Source organism: Hippopotamus amphibius, chromosome 13 (assembly GCF_030028045.1).
Source record: "Hippopotamus amphibius kiboko isolate mHipAmp2 chromosome 13, mHipAmp2.hap2, whole genome shotgun sequence".
NCBI classification, from domain to species: domain Eukaryota; kingdom Metazoa; phylum Chordata; class Mammalia; order Artiodactyla; family Hippopotamidae; genus Hippopotamus; species Hippopotamus amphibius.
In genome coordinates, this window is record NC_080198.1 from 60,475,562 (window position 1) to 60,493,312 (window position 17,751).

General features: G+C 34.6%; 1 protein-coding gene across 5 annotated transcripts in view; it reads left to right on the plus strand.

The window, feature by feature from the left end:
• Positions 1-17,751, plus strand: part of SCLT1 (sodium channel and clathrin linker 1) — a 244,069-nt gene that overhangs the window by 153,434 nt on the left and 72,884 nt on the right. For 4 of the 5 annotated variants that reach the window (XM_057705960.1, XM_057705959.1, XM_057705958.1 and 1 more), the window contains exons 16-18: positions 905-1,050; positions 9,167-9,359; positions 16,454-16,650. In XM_057705960.1, the coding sequence (XP_057561943.1) occupies positions 905-1,050; positions 9,167-9,359; positions 16,454-16,650 (536 nt within the window). Of the gene's footprint in view, positions 1-904; positions 1,051-9,166; positions 9,360-16,453; positions 16,651-17,448; positions 17,511-17,751 lie in introns of all 5 variants that reach the window. The other variant, XM_057705963.1, reaches the window with a different exon arrangement.

Here is a 17,751-nt window from a genome sequence, read left to right on the forward strand (position 1 = left end):
TTAATATCACATGGCATAGGTTAAGGAATAGGCTTTATTGGGGAAATGCAGAACCTACAAGACTAAAGGCAACAGGTAAAGAGAAGTCACGGTTTCTCTTCTTCCGCTGTTCCACACAAGCATGCTATAGTCAAAATACTGCTAGTCCTGCAGTATAGGTCTGTATTTTATCAGTAGGACATAGACATACTGATACTCTGTCTTTTTGTAGAGCAGGAGTGACAAAACAGTCTTGTCAGTGGGAGAAGACACAGGTTACCTGGCCAAGCAGTCTGGTTTGGAGGGTACCTGTTTGTAGGGTGTGTCTGAAAATATGAGCTGCCCGGCACTGGGAGACCTTGCATTTCACGATGTGCTGCAGCCTCTGTGTCATAGCTGGAAGCAGAGCTTGGGTACAACCACTTCTGCTAGGGAAGGGGAAGCCTGAATTTCAGCTAGATCATTATCTGGTTAACCTAGAGTGAAATTCTGAACTCACTTTCAGATAGTTCTAGTCATTGCACCACAGCATGTATCTGTACTTTTGAATATTGCAATACAGAATGGTCTTGAAAATGTTCATCAAAGAATCAAAGTTATCTCCAAATGGTAACATTTAGAGTATTTTTTTAATTTCAGCTATTTTATATTTCTTTCTAACATTTATTAAAATGATTTGAATAGTACAATAAGCCTGAATAATTTTTAAAAATAAGCAATTATTTTGTCATTTTTCAGCATTTTATTTTGTAAATGTGGAACAACCAAAATTAATTATTGATATATTTTAATATTATAATTAGGAACAGATGAACACATGATCATGAGTTTTTATTTCTCAACATTTATTTCAGTTTCTAAACTGTATAATTTCTTGAGATAATTTTCTTCTGCAAAGTAATATACACATAAGCCTCCTCTGCAGATTTACCATGAAGGCAGAATAAATGAAAATGATTACAGAAAACTAGAAGAAATGCACCAAAGATGCCTGGTTGCAGAGCGTTCAAAAGATGATCTTCAACTAAGACTTAAGACAGCAGAAAATAAAATTAAACAACTTGAAATAAAGTAAGTTATTCTTTTGGATTTTCAGAATTCATACAATTTTTGACACATTTTTTATTTTTTATAGGACTTATATCTTGTGTTGAAAAGAGACTTTTTAGCACCAAATAGAATTTTTTTTCAAGATTATTTTTGAAAACTAATTTCTTCAGGAAGAAAAGATACACTACTGTACCATTTTATTTTAAATTTCTTGTTTCTGGCAGTTAAATAGGATGTTCATAAGATCATTTTCTTCATGCTAAGTATACGGCTATTACAGCAACTTATAACTATTGCTTTTAAACTCAGATTAGAGGTATTGAATATTCAATAATAACCCATCATTTTTATTTATTACATTGTCTATAAAATGTATATTAAAATGATAAATTTTAATTTTGCCTATCCATTCTGAATATTTCTCTACCTTTTCCTGCCAGAGTATTACTTCGTATAGTAAAACTTAAGTTGCATGAAATTTCAATCTCTGTTATAGAATATGTTTAATAGATATTTTAAAAATAAAGAGGAATAATATCAGCAGTATGGCAGAATAGGAGGTTCCCGGCCCATGTCTCTCCACAAAAACAAATATTTAACAGGCATCCATAGACAAAAATGCCTTGTGGGAGCACTGGAATCAGATAGGAGGTTGCACCACCCTGGTGGAGCCCCAAAATGAGGCTAACCTGCACACCAGTGGCAGGCCCTCCAACTGTGATCTCATCTGTGAACTCAAAGCAGCCCCATCTTGCTGTGGACTTGGCTCTAGCCCTGCTTGCCCCATCCTGCACCTAGCCCCTTACCAAGGAACCCTATAGGTACTCTCAGTAATAGGCCTACCAACTTCAGACCTTACTGTGGCCCCCAAAGCATTCCTCTTACCCAGTTCCACTCTCCTGTAGCCTGAACATAAGACTGCCTACCCAGGAACCAGTGCAGGAACCTGACGGGAGCACTAATGGACCCACTGGAAGCTATACTTGACTATGCCCCTGGTAACAAGTCCCCCAGTCATGGACCTGACACCCAACAAAATCCACAAGACATGGATCCAGCCCTGTTCTACCACAGTCTGAGGCAGTCTTACATGGCCAGGGATTCACCCAAGGAACCTAGCAGAAGCCACGCCTGTGGATGCCTCCATTACAGGTCCACCAACCTCAGACCTGACTATGATCCCTAAAGCAGTCTGTGACCCAGCTCTAGTCCCACTCTACCACAGTCCAGAAGCAGTTCTGCCTGCCCATAGACCAGCCTTGTGAACATGACAGGAGCATCTTAGAATTGTGTTAGATACAATACCTGACTGCACCCCTGGTTACAGATCTGCCAGCCATGGACCTGGCAACAGCCACATGACATGGTTTTAGTGCCACTTAGCTGTGACCCCAGAGGCAGTCCCATCAGTTCTGGGACAAGGCAGGAGAAGGTCTTTAGCTGCCAAAATCAGTCTAAAGACTAGAAGGGGAGTCTGCTCCTTCAAATGCACAGATAGCAACAAAGAGTCAGGCAAACATGATAACACCAAAGGAAACTAATAAGACTGTAGTAATCAGCCCAAAACAAATGGAGATTCATGAACTTCTTGACAAAAAATTAAAAATAATTGTCTTAAGGAAGCTCAGTGAACACAGATGGTCAACTAAATGAAATCAGGAAAATGATACATGAACAAAATGAGGAGTTTAACAAAGAAATTGAAACCATTAAAAAGAACCAATCAGAAATCCTGGAGTTGAAGAATACAGTGATTGTCCTGAAAAATTCAGTGGAGAGCTTTATCAGCAGACTTGGTCATGCAGAAGAAAAATCAGCAGACTCAAAGATTGGTCATTAGAAATCATGCAGTGAGAGAAACAAAAAGAAGAAAGAATGAAAAAGAGTGAAGAAAATCTACATGACTTATGGGATATCTTGAAGTGAATCAGTATTCACATTATGAAAATCCTAGAATAAGCAAAGAATGAGAAAGGGGGAGAAAGTTTTATTTAAGAAAATAATAACAGAAAACTTCCCAAATCTGGGGAGAGTAGTGAACATCCAGATCCCTGGTGCCCAAAGAACAAATAGGGTGAACATCAAGGGCTCCATTTGACACATTATAATCAAAATGTCCAAAGTCAAAGAAAAAAAGAGTTTTAAAAACAGAAAGAGGAAAGGGATTCATCACATACAAAGGACTCCCTCAATCCCTGCATAAAACTATCAATGGATTTCTCAGAAGAAATCTTGCAGGCCAAGAGAGAGTGGCATAATATATTCAAAGTACTGAAAGAAAAAAAAAAAAAAACTATGAACCAAGAATATTATACCCAACAAAGCTCTCCATCAGAAACAAAGTAGAGATAAAAACTTTCCCAGAAAACAGAGATCAAAAGGGAGTTCATCACCACTAGACTTACTGTACAAGAAATAATTAAGGGAGTTTTTCAAGTTGAAATGAAAGGACACTAATTAGCAACATAAGAAAAGTATGAAAGTATAAACCTTTAGTGGTAAAGATAAGGATATAGTCAAATTCAGAATACTCTAACACTGTAATGGTGGTACATTAATCACTCGTAACTCTAGTATAGAAGTTAAAATATAAAGTTTTTTTAAATAACAATAGGTACAATAATGTTTTAATGGATAATAATGTTTTACAATATAAAAATATGTAAGTTATACATTAGTAACATGAAATGTGAGAGCAGAGAAGTAAAATTGTAGAGATAATTTATGATTGAAGTTAAATTGTTACTAGGTTAAAATAGACTAAGATGTTTCATGTAAGCCTCATGCTAATTACAAAGAAAAAATGTGTAAAATGTGTAATAAGTACACAAAAATTAAGAGAATGAAAGCATAGTACAAAAATCAACAAGAAGAAGACAAAACAGGAATAAAGGAACGACAAAACAGGAATAAAGGAACTACAAAACAGAAAACAACAAAATGGCAATAGTTATGTCCTTACCTATTAATAATGACTTTTAATGTAAGTGGATTAAATTCTCTAATAAGAAGACATAGAGAGGCTCAATGGATTAAAAATCAAGTACCAACTATATGCTGCCTGCCAGGGACTGATTGTATTTTTTTTTAATTTATTTATTTAGACTGCACCAGGTCTTAGCTGCAGCACGCAGAATCTTTTAGTTGTGGCATGCAGACTTCTCAGCCATGACATGTGGACTTCTCAGCCATGGCATGCATGTGGGACCCAGCTCCCCAACCAGGGTTAGAACCCAGGCCCCCTGTATTGGGAACACAGAGCCCCACCCACTGGACCACTAGGGAAGTCCCCAGGGACTGATTTTAAATCTGAGGAAACACATAGACTAAAAGTTAAGGGATGGCAAAAGATAGTCCATGCAAATGGTACCCAAAAGATAGCAGGGTTTCTTATATCAGAAGAAATAGATTTTAAGTCAAAAACTGTCAAAAGACCAAAGATGGTCATTTTATAATGATAAAGGAATAAATTTGTCAAGAGAAAATAGCAATCGTAAAACTATATGCACTCAACATCAGAGCACCTAAGTACAATAAAGCAAATATTAGCAACTGAAGGGAGAAACAGAGAGCAAACAATAATACTAGGGAATTTCAATACTTCACTTTCAGCAATAGGTGGATCATCCAGACAGAAAATCAATATGAAAATAGCACATTTGAGCAATGCTAAAGACCAAGTAGACCTAACAACATTCTATACAACAGCAACACAGTACACATTCTTCTCAAGCACACACAGAACATTCTCCAGAACAGATCATATGAAAGGCCACGAAATAAGTCTTAGCAAATTTAAGATTGAAATTATATCAAGTATCTTTTCTAGCCACGATGGTATGAAACTGAAATGCAGTAATAGGAGGAAAATTGAAAAATAAACAAATAGGTGGAAATTAAATATCCTACTCCTGAGCAACCAGTGGGTCAAAGAAGAAATAGAAAGAGAAATCAAAAAATATCCTGAGGCAAACAAAAATAGAAACAAAATATACCAAACTTATGATATGCAGCAAAACCAGTTCTTAGAGGAGAGTTTACAGTGATAAATGTCTGCATTAAGAAAAGAAAGATCTCAAATAAACAACCCAGCTATACACCTCAAGGAACTAGAAAAAGAAGAAAAAACTAAGCCCAAAGTTAGGAGGAGGAAGGAAGTGACAAAGATTAGAGCAGAAATAAATCAAATAAAGAATTTTTCTTAAAAATAGAAAAGATCAACCAAACTGAGACTTGGTGTTTCAAAAAGATAAACAAAATTGACACCCCTGTAACTAGACTAAGAAAAAAAGAAAGAAGACGCAATAAATAAAAATCAGAAATAAAAGAGGAGACATTATCACTGATACCACACAAATACAAAGGACCATAGGAAACTACTATGAACAATGATATGCCAACAAGTTGGACAACCATGAAGAAATGTGTAAATTCCTAGAAACATCAACCTTACAAGAAATAGAAAATCTGAATAGACCAGTTACTATTAAGGAGATAGAATCAGTAATCAAAAACCTCCTTGGATTTTTGAAAAGTTCAGAACCATATGGCTTCACTGATGAATTCTACCAAACATTTAAAGAAGATTTAGTGCCATTCCTTCTTAAACTCTTTCATAAAATTGAAAAAGAGAGAACATTTCCAAACTCATTTGCAAGGCCAACATTACTCTGGTAACAAAGCAAGACAAAGATACTATAAGAAAATAAAAGTAGAGGCTAATATTCCTGATGAACATAAACGAACGCTAAAATCCTAAAAAAAAAAAAAATACACACACACTAGCAAACCAAATTCAAGGGTGTATTAAAAGGATCATAGTGGGATTAATAGCTAGCATGCAGGGATGGTTTTGACACACACAGTTCAATAAATGTGATACAACACCACATTAAAGAATGAGGGATAAAATTCATATGATCATTTCAATAGATATAGAAAAAGCATTTCACAAAATATAATTCATGATAAAACTCTAAACAAATTAGATATAGAAGAAATGTACCTCAACATAGTAAAGGCCATGTATAACAAGCCCACAACTAATGTCATACCCAATGGTGAAAAGCTGAAAGTTTTTTTCTTTAAGATCATGAAAAAGCCCACTCTTGCCACTTCTATTCAACATGGTATTGTAGGTCTTAGAAATTAGACAAGAAGAAAAAATAAAATGTATCTAAGCTGGAAGAGAGGAAGTAAAATTGTCTTTGTTTACAGATGACATGATTGCATATATTGAAAAATGGAGACTCAACCACAAAGCCATTAAAACAAATACAGAAAGTTACTAACAACAAACTGTATGAAAAAGAAACTAATGGGGGGTGGGGGGTTGGGGGGGAATGAATTGGGAGATTGGGATTGCCATATGTACATTATTAATAAGAAAAAAATATCAAATTGTACTCTTTAAATATATGCAGTTTATTGTATGTCAATTGTATCTCAGTAAAAGTTCTTAAAAAAGAAACCATAAGGGAAAAGAATATGAAAAAGAATGTGTATACCTGTATAACTGAATCACTGTCCTGTACAGCAGAAATTAACACAACATTGTAAATGAACTATAGTTCAATAAAATAGATTTTTAAAAAAAGAAAGTAGCAATTCCCTTTAGAGTAGCACTAAAAAGAATAAAATGCTTAGAATGAATCTATAACCAAGGAAGTGAAAAATCTGTGCACTGAAAACAAAAAAACATTGAGGAAATAAATTGACAAAGTCACAAATAAATATAAAGATGTGTTTATAAATTGAATAAAATAATTTTAAAATGTCCATACACAAAGCCATCTATAGATTCAATAAAATCCCTATCAAATTTCCAATGGTGTTTTCACAGAAATAGAAAGAAGTCCTAAAATTCGTAATGAACCTCAAAAGACTCCGAATAGCCAAAGCAGTCTGGAGCAAGAATAAAATAAAACTAGATGCATCACTCTTCCTAATTTCAAAATATATTACAAAGCTTTAGTAATCAAAACAGTACAATACTGGCGTAAAACAGTCACATAGATTATGGCACAGAGCAGAGAGAGCAGAAATAAATGCACACATTTGTGGTCAACTGATCTTCAACAAGGGTACCAAGAACACATATGGGCAAAGGATAGTCTCTTCAGTAAGTGGTGTTGGTAAAACTGGACATCCACATGCAGAAGAAAAATCAGACCCTCATCTCACACCATACACAAAAATCAGGTCATAATAGATTAAAGGCTTAAATGTACATTCTGAAACTATAAAACTACTGAAGAAAACATAAGGGAAAAAAGCTTGACATTGGTCTTGGCAGTGATTTTCTTGGATATGACCCACAAGTACATGTATAATACAAAAATAGACAAGAGGAATTACAGCAAACTAAGAACTTTCTGCACAGCAAAGAAAACAGTCAACAGAGTGAAGAGACAACCTGTGGCATAGGAAAAAATATTTGCAAATAACACATCTGATAAGGAGTTAATTTCCAAAATATAGAACAAACTTGAAAAACTCAATAGCCAAAAAGAAAGAAAGAAAAGAAAACAAGAAAAAAACAGATAAATTGGGCAAAGGACCTGAACAGATTTTTCCCAGAAGAAGACATATAGATGGCCAATAGATATATCAAAAGGTACTCATCATCACTTATTATCAGGGAAATGCAAGTCAAACTGACAGTGAGGTATCACCTCACACCTGTTAGGATGGCTGCTGTCAAAAAGGCAAAAGATAACAAGTGTTGGCAAGAATGTGGAGAAAAGGGAACCCTTCTGTGTTGTCCGTGGGAATGTAAGTTAGTATAGCCACTATGGAAAACAGTATAGAGGTGCCTCAAGAAATTAAAAATAGAACGATCATATGATCCAGCAATCCTATTTCTGGCTATAGATCCAAAGGCAACAAAATCATTGTCTCAAAGAGATGTCCGCACTCCCATGTTCATTGCAGTCAGTATTATTGACGATAACCAAGATATGGAAACAACCTAAATGTCTGTTGACAGAAGAATGGATAAAGAAAAGGTGGGGTGTATGTGTATATGTGTACATATGAGGATGCAGACATATATATATATATTCTCTAGGAATCGCCTCATTTCTTTATTTTTTTCTTACAGATAATTTATTGAAAAAACTGGGTTGTTAGTATTGTAGAGTTTCCTCTACCTACACATATATATGTGGTGTCATTTATCTTCTTTCCTGCCCCATGCAGTTCCTAAAAACTAATAACTAAACTAGGAAGCTTGATCTGATTCAGCTTTCACTTTTTTGTAAGAATTCTTCATAAATGGTAATATTTTGGACTCCTGTTTGGAGGCATATTATCATTGTTTTTGATCTTAGCATCTTTATGACTTGAGCATTTTTTGAGGATCATTGCCTAGATCCATCATTTCATTAGGAACTTTATCAGCCAAGGTTGAAATAGGGAAAAAGGAGCTACAAGTATTATGGGAATAAAGGACCTTATATATTCCCTGTGGCACCTATTGACCAGGAAATGTTCATAGTATTTAATTATCTGGGATTGAAAAGATGGAAATGTTAAAAGATGGGAATAAAAAATAAAATTAGCAGTATATTGAAGCAATATACATGTCTGGAGGTTGTTGAGAAAGTTCAAGAAACATAGCCTGTTTAAACTGTGATAAAACAAGAAGTTTATACAACTAGAAGTTTATAACAACTATTTCTAAGACAAATATAACAGGAAAATATGAAATGGGTCTTATAATTTATAATTTATAATAGTCAGCTAATGTCTTCCTACAGAGTTCATTGATGATGAAAGGAGTTTTGATTATTGCCTACTCCAGCTTCCTCACCATTAGCTTTAGTTTCTCCCCTTGAAGTCCTCTTTACACAGTGATTCTCAGTGTTAGTGAAAATTTGAAAGAGATTTCACTTTGACTTTCTAGGTGAGTGATAGCAGTTCAGTTTATCTATTTTAAGTTAAGATTGCTAAATTGAACATATTTGCCTGGTGTAACATAACATTGTGAAACCACATAGTTTATTAAGTCTGCAGTGAAGAGAAATTGCTCAGAACAAAGAAAACAAGTCTACAGTATAAAATATAGACAGACTTCTTGACTTCTATTACAGATCATTAAGTTTAAAGGTTCCTTTTGTTTTGTTTTTTTAATCAGTTCCTCGGAAGAGATATCACGTTGCCAAGAAATGATTCAGAAACTTCAAAATGTATTGGAGTCTGAGAGAGAGAACTGTGGATTTGTCAGTGAACAAAGGCTGAAACTTCAGCAGGAAAACGAACAGTTACAGAAGCAGACTGAGGATTTAAGAAAGACTGCTCTCGAGGCTCAAAAAAAAGCCAAATTAAAGGTATTTTCAAGACTAGTTAGAATTAAATGTGTACTTGCAAAAATCAAAATATAGAGAATATTTACAGAGAGCTAGTAAAACATTTTTAAGGCCTTTTTTACTTTCTTTTTTTTTTTCTTTGCCTTCTCATCAGATAGCACTAAATCATAATGCAAAGTGTTAACCAGTCTTTTCTTTATTGTAGAACTTGGCAAGCATACTTGAAAATGATTGCTTTCCCTATCCACACACACACAAAAATTCTTTCCCAACCATGAAATGCACTGATATTCCTGCCAAAGCAATTTAAGCAGTGCTGGCAAAAGTATAGATTAGATAACTTTACGGACTGCCATCCTCTCTTTCCCTCCATAATAGCCTCTCAAAAATAGAACTCTTAAAACTAACTGTATAGAGGATGGAACATCAGTAATGCTCTGAGAACCACTCGTAGGTAGTTTGAAAATTCCATGCTAGGAAGAAGGCAAGGGACAAAAGTCTCCTCTGGAAAAAAACTCCCTTTTATTTTCTCTTTCCTTCCCCCCTTTTTTATTCTAATGCTTACATGGTTTGGGAATACACACATGATAACCTGTTTGAGGGAGTTTCAAACACAGGTATCACCGTCAATGTGTTGCTTGCCTTTCACCATTCCATGTGACTTTCATGAAAAGTGGCTTTAACTCTTTATGATAAAGATGTATATCTTCCAGTTTCATAGTAAGGATATGGGGTGGTAGCATTAGTGTTTCACTTTATATTTTGATACTATGAGTTCTCATAAGAAGTCACATTCCAGACTAATTCATAGCAGCGTATATTTATTGAATGCCTCCTATTGCAAGTATCAAACACTGTGGTTATTTATAAAATCTTGAACTCTGGAAAAGAGACCCTTACATATTATACAAAGAAGCTTGTGCTTTGTGCTTTAGCCTAGGGGATGTCTTTGAAAAACAAAGGGGAAAAGTCACACTACCAGACTTCAAGACTTGATATAAAGCTATAGTATAGGGTTGACCAAAAAGTTTGTTTGGGTTTTCCCGTAAGATGTTATGGAAAAATCTGAACGAACTTTCTGGCCAACCCAATAATTAAGAGAGTGTTTAATCAACATAAGAATAATCAACCTGATCAATAGAACAAAATAGAGTCCAGGTACAAACCCACTTTTCATAATCACCTCATTTTATAACAAAGGCACCACAGAAGTTCAATAGGGAAAGAATTATCTTTACAATAAATAATGCTAGGTCTTTACAATAAATAATGCTACAATAATAATAGGTCAACTGGGTCCATATTTTAAAAATAAACCTTGACCATTATATCACACCATACATTTAAATTAATTGGAGATGCCTTGTAGACCTAAATGCAAAATATTAAATGATGAAAGTTGAGTAAATCTTCATGACCTTAAGAAAGAACTTCTTATACAGAACAAAAAGAGAACTAATTATAATGAAAAGATAGATGAATTGGATTTCATTAAAATTAAGATTTTTTAAGTCATCAAAAGAGACACCATTAAGAGAGTGAAAAGTGGGAGAAAATATTTATAATACATACAACCAAAAAAAAAAAAGGATTCATTTCTAGACTATAAAAACTTTTACCAAAACAGTTTACGATCAATAAGGAAAAAGCAGACACCCCATTTCCAAAAATAGGCAAAAGAATTAAATAGACACTTTACAAAAGAGAAAATAGGAAAAAAAGTTTCAACTTCATTATTTATCAGGGAAGTATAATTAAAAATATAATGAGGTACTACTGCATACCTACCAGAATGGCTAAAATTTTAAAAACTGACAATATCAAGTGTTGACAAAGTTGTAAAACAACTGATACTTTCCTATATTATTTTGGGGAATGTAAATCGGTACAACCACCATTTGGCATTATCTTTTGTAGTTGGTCATACATGCATACTGTGTCAAATAATAATAATGATACTAGCTACGTACCCAGCAGGTATGAGTGCTTGTGTGCATCAAAACGTGTGCAAAAATACTCATAGAAGTTTTAATCATATCAAAACACTGAAAATAACTCAAATGTCCATCAACATGAGATGATATAAATAAATTGTGATATGTTCATATAATGTATAAGATGAAAAGAATGAACTATGTCTATGGGCACTGGTGGTAAGTCTCACAGGCCTAATGTTGGACAAAGAAGCCAGACATAAAAAAAGCTTATAGTCTATTAATTTCATTATATGAAAGTGAAGAATGGACATAATTACCTATAAGGATGGGATCAGAATAGTGGTTACATTTTAGGTTGGGTGAATATTAATTAGAAGGGCATGTGAGAGAGCCTCCTGGGATACCTAAATCTGGGTGGTGACTCTGGTATATCAGTATGTGTATAAAAGTTGAGTTATACCCTTAAGATTTATGTGCTTCATTGTAAGAGAGAGAAATAAATCTTGGCAGAGGAAGGTGGGTAGGATTGTAGATAAAAGAAGAGTGGCTGTGAGTTTAATGATGATGGGAGCTGGGTGATAAACGTATAGGGATTCATTGTAATAGTCTTTCTACTTTGTGTATGCTTAAAAGTTTCCACACTGAAACATTTCCGTAAGAAAAAAGGTCAATGTACTTTGGTGAAAAAATGTTGTCTTCATCTTGTATTTTAGATTTCATATGGATTAATAACTAAAAACTATTAATGATAACATAGCCATTAGTAGGAAATGCAGGTGTATATTTAACTGATAGATGGGAAAGAACTTTTTCAGCAAAACAAAAAAAGGGAGAAATTACAAATGAATAAATTTATTTGTAGATTTAAATAAATAGTGTTTTAAAATATAATATTTAAAACCACTTTTAAAAAATATTTTTAAAAGAAATAACTGGGAAATAGTTTTAATAAATGTGACAAAATACAGAGATCATATGAGGGGGCTTTTAAAAATATGAAAGAAAAATATTTGTAACCCAGTAGGAAAACATGTATGAGACATGAACAGAATTCACAAACTAAGAAAAATAAACAGCTAATAAACAACTTTTTAAAAGTTTAAACTCACTATTAACTGCAAAGTTATGTGTGAATGAATGTGCAAGTATGAAATAGTACACATTTAGAGCCTAAAATTGTCATAATAAAATAATTACAGTGTCTTATAGTTAAAGAAGTTCATTGTAGCATTATTTGTAATAACAAATTTTTTTAAAAACCTGTCTAGAAATAGTTAAATTATGATAAATCCATAAAATACTATATTGAGTCATCATTAAAAATCATGTTTCCAAATAATTTACAATACATTTGTATTATTATGTCCTAAGTTTAAAAAAAAAAAAGAAAAACGTGCATATGTTGTAATCCTGTATACACTAATCTCAGTTTAAAAATTCATAAATAACAATTATGTAGAAGTTAGAGATAGTTATCTCTGAGTTGTATATTACAGAGACCTTATATTTGTCTTTTTAATTCTTATGTATTTTCCATTGTTTTACAGTATACTTATGTTTTGGGGTTTGGGTTTTTATAATAAATGAGGGAGAAGGGAATGAATGAATTTCCCCTGCTTGATACTGCATTTGGTCTATCTTTAACAGTTCAGGATAGTAACTGATGTTTCTTGGAAAACAAAAAGATGGCAGAAAGCTCCCTTTGTGCCAAATCTGCATCTAACTTAAGAGAAGAATCATCGGTAACTAAGGGACAGAACCTCTGAACTAAGTAGATAGCTATAATTCTATTTTATAGAGGAGCATTATCAGATAAATTGCTCCTTTGTAGCTGATTCCTTCTTTGACAACATAGGAATCTAGTGCTATACTTTGCTGCTTTTCTCCCCCTTGAAAAAGCATGTGATCTTTCATAGATAAACTGAAAGGAGCCAAAAAGATCAAGACAGTTGGATATTGAAAGGTCAGTTGGCCGAGAGCCTTAACAACTTATTATATGAAGTTTTCCTTTGATGTTAAAGCCACTGATGTCCTTTCTGCCCCAGCTTTCTCTTTTCCTAACTCCCCGCTTCTTTCTGCAAAGGATCTCCATGTCTTTGTGGTCTGAATACTCCTCATAAACATATAAAATTAGGAAATGGATGATTTTTAGCAATCTTGTCTACTTTTGAGTAGTTTTCTGCAGAGGAAGGCCACAAAGGAAGAAGGGAAGGAGACCATATATCCTTTTTTCCAACCCAACATTTCTAATTGAATCATTAGTAGGACTTTTGCTGTTAGAGGAGACACAGTTGTTTTGGTCCTTATCCTTCCAGCATCACCACAGACCTGTCCAGTTTAACAATCGTAATTGCATCACCTGAAGGATCTGGGGTTTGTTTAAAGACTAAATTTTGATACCAGAAAACTATCATTTATTCAGTCTACAGATATGTTTTGACATCTTTACTATGATTCAGGTGCTGGAAATGTAATAGTAATCAAAAAAGACATGGTCCCCATCCTTAAAAACTTATTTGCATGGAGGTGGGCAAATTTTAAATGTATCTTTACCAACTAATAAATGCTCTTTAGGAAAAGCATAAGGCACTATGAGAGCTTTTTCTAGATAGACGGTAAGAGAATTTCCCTGTAGGAACAATAATTGAGCTGAATTCTAAAAGTTGACTAGAGATAACTAAGAGAAGCAGGAGGGGAAAGATTATTCCAGGAAAAAGGAACAACATGTGAAAAGACCCAAGGATGAGAAGGCATTGTGGCAGAAACAAAGAGAAGGGAATAGTAGCATAACACAAGCTTGTAGAATTAGGTAGAGACCAGGTTATCATGAAGGACCTTAGAACAAGGTTTGTCAAACTGCAAATAGATTTTCCAAGTGGAAATGGGGAATTAACTAGGCAGGAAGAGTGCTAAAACTATATAGATGTGTAGATCAATTTTTTTTTTTTTTATAAATTTATTTATTTATTTATTTAATTTATTGGCTGTGTTGGGTCTTTGTTGTTGCACACGGGCTTTCTCTAGTTGCTGCAAGCGGGGGCTACCGTTCATTGTGGTGCACAGACTCCTCAGTGCAGTGGCTTCTCTTGTTGCAGAGCACGGGCTCTAGGCACGTGGGCTTCAATAGTTGTGATGCACAGGCTTAGGTGCTCTGGCGGCATGTGGGATCTTCCCGGAGCAGGGCTTGAACCTGTGTCCCCTGCATTGGCAGGCAGATTCCCAACCACGGCGCCACCTAGGAAGTCCTGTAGATCAGTTTTTAATACATGTAAGAAAGAGACAGAGACAGAATTAAATACTTCCACCTAAGCTATCAGAACCATGGCTTCTCCAGAGAATGTGGAGATTGAAGAAGGGAAGGATATTCAGTTCTAAATTTGTAGAATTCAGTAATTCAAAAAATTTTTAAATAGAGCAGGAGTCACAAAGCCTTATGAGGCTTGCACAGCAGTAATACAATACAAAGTTAATAAATCCAAGGTTGTTTTTCCAGTGCCAGTATTTATAAATTCAAATTTCTATTTGTGTACCATTTGAGAAAACAAATTTAAGAGTTTTGATGTTGCATTTAACAGGGGTAGTTCACGACAGGATGTTTGCAGTTTTCCCCCATGAGCCATGGATTTAGCTGTTGTTGAGTTTTCTTTTTTTTTTTCTTTTTAATTGGTAAAATCGAGTTCCTTATTCATTCTTTTTCGAGTTTGAAAGTAGCCATTTTTAATAAATCACTAGAAGTAATTCCAGCTGTGACCATTTTTAAAGTACATAAAAATATCACAAGATAGGTATTCTTTATAATATTTCTGTAACAAGATAAAGACGGCCTGAGAGTACACCAAGAAATTGTTCTGGTAACTATTTAACTATTTTTTCAATTGCCTCAAGTATGGTAATAGGTAGTTTCATTCCAGATACATATAAAAGCAGATAGTTCATTACATACATTGGGCACTTTAGGGCATTAGGATTAATTCTCTCTCTCTCTGAACCCCAGTTGAGAAAGCTTTTAGGGTATCCAAAGAGCATTTATTTGTATGTTAATTCTACATTAGGGTATTTTTACTATAATGACATAAATAACCTATAAATAATTGAGGACATCTCCATATGAGTTTCTGAAAATCATTGTAGTCTTTTCCTGAAAAAAAAAAATACACTGTTCATTTATACTGCAACTGAAGTGGTAAAGGAATTCCTGTATATGATTTTTGTTTTTACTTTACAAAGCCCTTTGAAAAACAATCTGAACTTTAGCATGTGAATCAGAAGTGACTTGAGGAGCTTCTAAGAGGAGCTTCTCATGAACACATCAGAGTGCTGGGAGGATGGCATACTTGGAGAGGGCCTGGAAGCTCTGCACACCCCTTACATCATATACCTTGCTCTGTGTATCTCTTCTATTTGAGTGTGCTTGAGCTGTATCCTTTATAATAAACCAATGAACGTTTTTTGTGTTTTAAAAAACATAAATGGGGACTTTCCTGGTGGCACAGTGGTTAAGAATCCGCCTGCCAATGCAGGGGACACAGGTTTGAGCCCTGGTCGGGGAAGATCCCACATGCTGCAAAGCAGCTAAGCCCGTGTGCCACAACTACTGATCCTGCATATCATAACTACTGCAGCCCACATGCCTAGAGTCCATGCTCCACAGCAAGAGAAGCCACCGCGATGAGAAGCCCATGCACTGCAACTAAGAGTAGCCCCCGCTCACCGCAACTAAAGAAAGCCCACGTGCAGCAATGAAAACACAACGCAGCCAAAAATTAATTAATTAATTAATGAAAAAAAACATAAATGGCTTCAGTGTAAACCCAACTCTCAGTTACTGAGAGCATGAACATTTTGTGTGGATTCTGGCAGCAAAAGTAAAAGTAGATGATGAGAGCAGCTTTATTTCAGGTAGTATACTTCTTTCTTAGTGGTGTTTAAGGTGTTGGGGAAAGTGGTGAAAAGTTTGTAGTCCATCATAATTCTAATTTCATTAAATTTATATTATAAAATAGGGTAAGTCTTCATCTGTGATGGAGACAAATTATAAACTTAATTTTTATGTAGGTTTCTCATCCAAACATTTTTATGCCGTAAACACAAAAAATGATTCCTTTTATGTGTCATTGATCATTATATCTCCTAGAATAACAGAAAAGAAGAAAATACTGTGTTCATTTTATTCCTTAGATCAGTACAATGGAGCATGAATTTTCAATAAAAGAACATGGGTTTGAAGTTCAATTAAGAGAAATGGAAGACAGTAATCGAAACTCCACTGTTGAACTGAGGCATCTCTTAGCAACTCAACAGAAGGCAGCCAATAGGTGGAAAGAAGAAACGAAGAAACTCACTGAGAGTGCAGAAATTAGAATCAGTAATCTAAAGTAAGTCCACTATTAATTGTTTGATACATTTTATGGAAGAAATCATTTAACCTTTAATGTTCTTGTTATAATCTTTTTGTAAAAATGTATAAATCTGGGCCTTTTACTTATATTTTTTATTCAGCAAATATTTATTAAACTACTGTGAAAAGTATTAAGCATTATAAACTAATATTATTTGTTTTATAAATTTTATGAATATTCCAGAAAATACAATGAGTTTTGTTGGACATAGCAGTTTAGAATCTTTTTTTTTTAGTGAATTTATTTATGTATGTATGTATGTATGTATGTATTGGCTGTGTTGGGTGTTGTTGCTGTGTGCAGGCTTTCTCTAGTTGTGGAGAGCAGAGGCTACTCTTCGTTGTGGTGCGCAGGCTCACATTGTGTGGCTTCTCTTGTGAAGCAGGGGCTCTAGGCGCACAGGCTTCAGTAGTTGTGGTACGCAGGATCAGTAGTTGTGGCACATGGGCTTAGTTGCTCCGTGGCATGTGGGATCTTCCTGGAGCAGGGATTGAACCCATGTCCCCTGCATTGGCAGGCAGATTCTTAACCACTAGCACCACCAGGGAAGTCTCTAGAATCTTAATACTATTTGCATATAGATATAGCATAGTAATGTTCTGTAGTTGCAACAGAATCTATTTGGCCTGCAAAGCCTAAAATATTTGTTCTCTGGCCCTTTAAGAAAGAATTTGCTGACCCTTGCCCAGAAAGAATTTGAATATTTATGATGAATGAAATGGGAGGCTGGGAAGGGCTTTTAGAAAAATATGACCAGCCTTAAATGTTCAACAGATCATTTTGACCGCTGTGTGACGAATAGACTGGAGAGGGTCAAGGGCAGAAGAAGAAAGAAGGTAAACTAGTACTGTAATAATCCCAGTATAAAATGATGGTAACTTGGATTAAGTTTTGAAGGACTGGAAATCATTTTTTTTTAAAAAGTTTGCTTTGGGCCATGTTAACTATGAGCTACCTAAAAGACATTTAAGTCACAATGTCAACTTGTTAGTTAAGTACATAAATTTGGAGTTCAGGAAAAATATTGCAGCAGAAGCTATGTATTTGGGAATCATTAATATGCATATGATTTTTAAC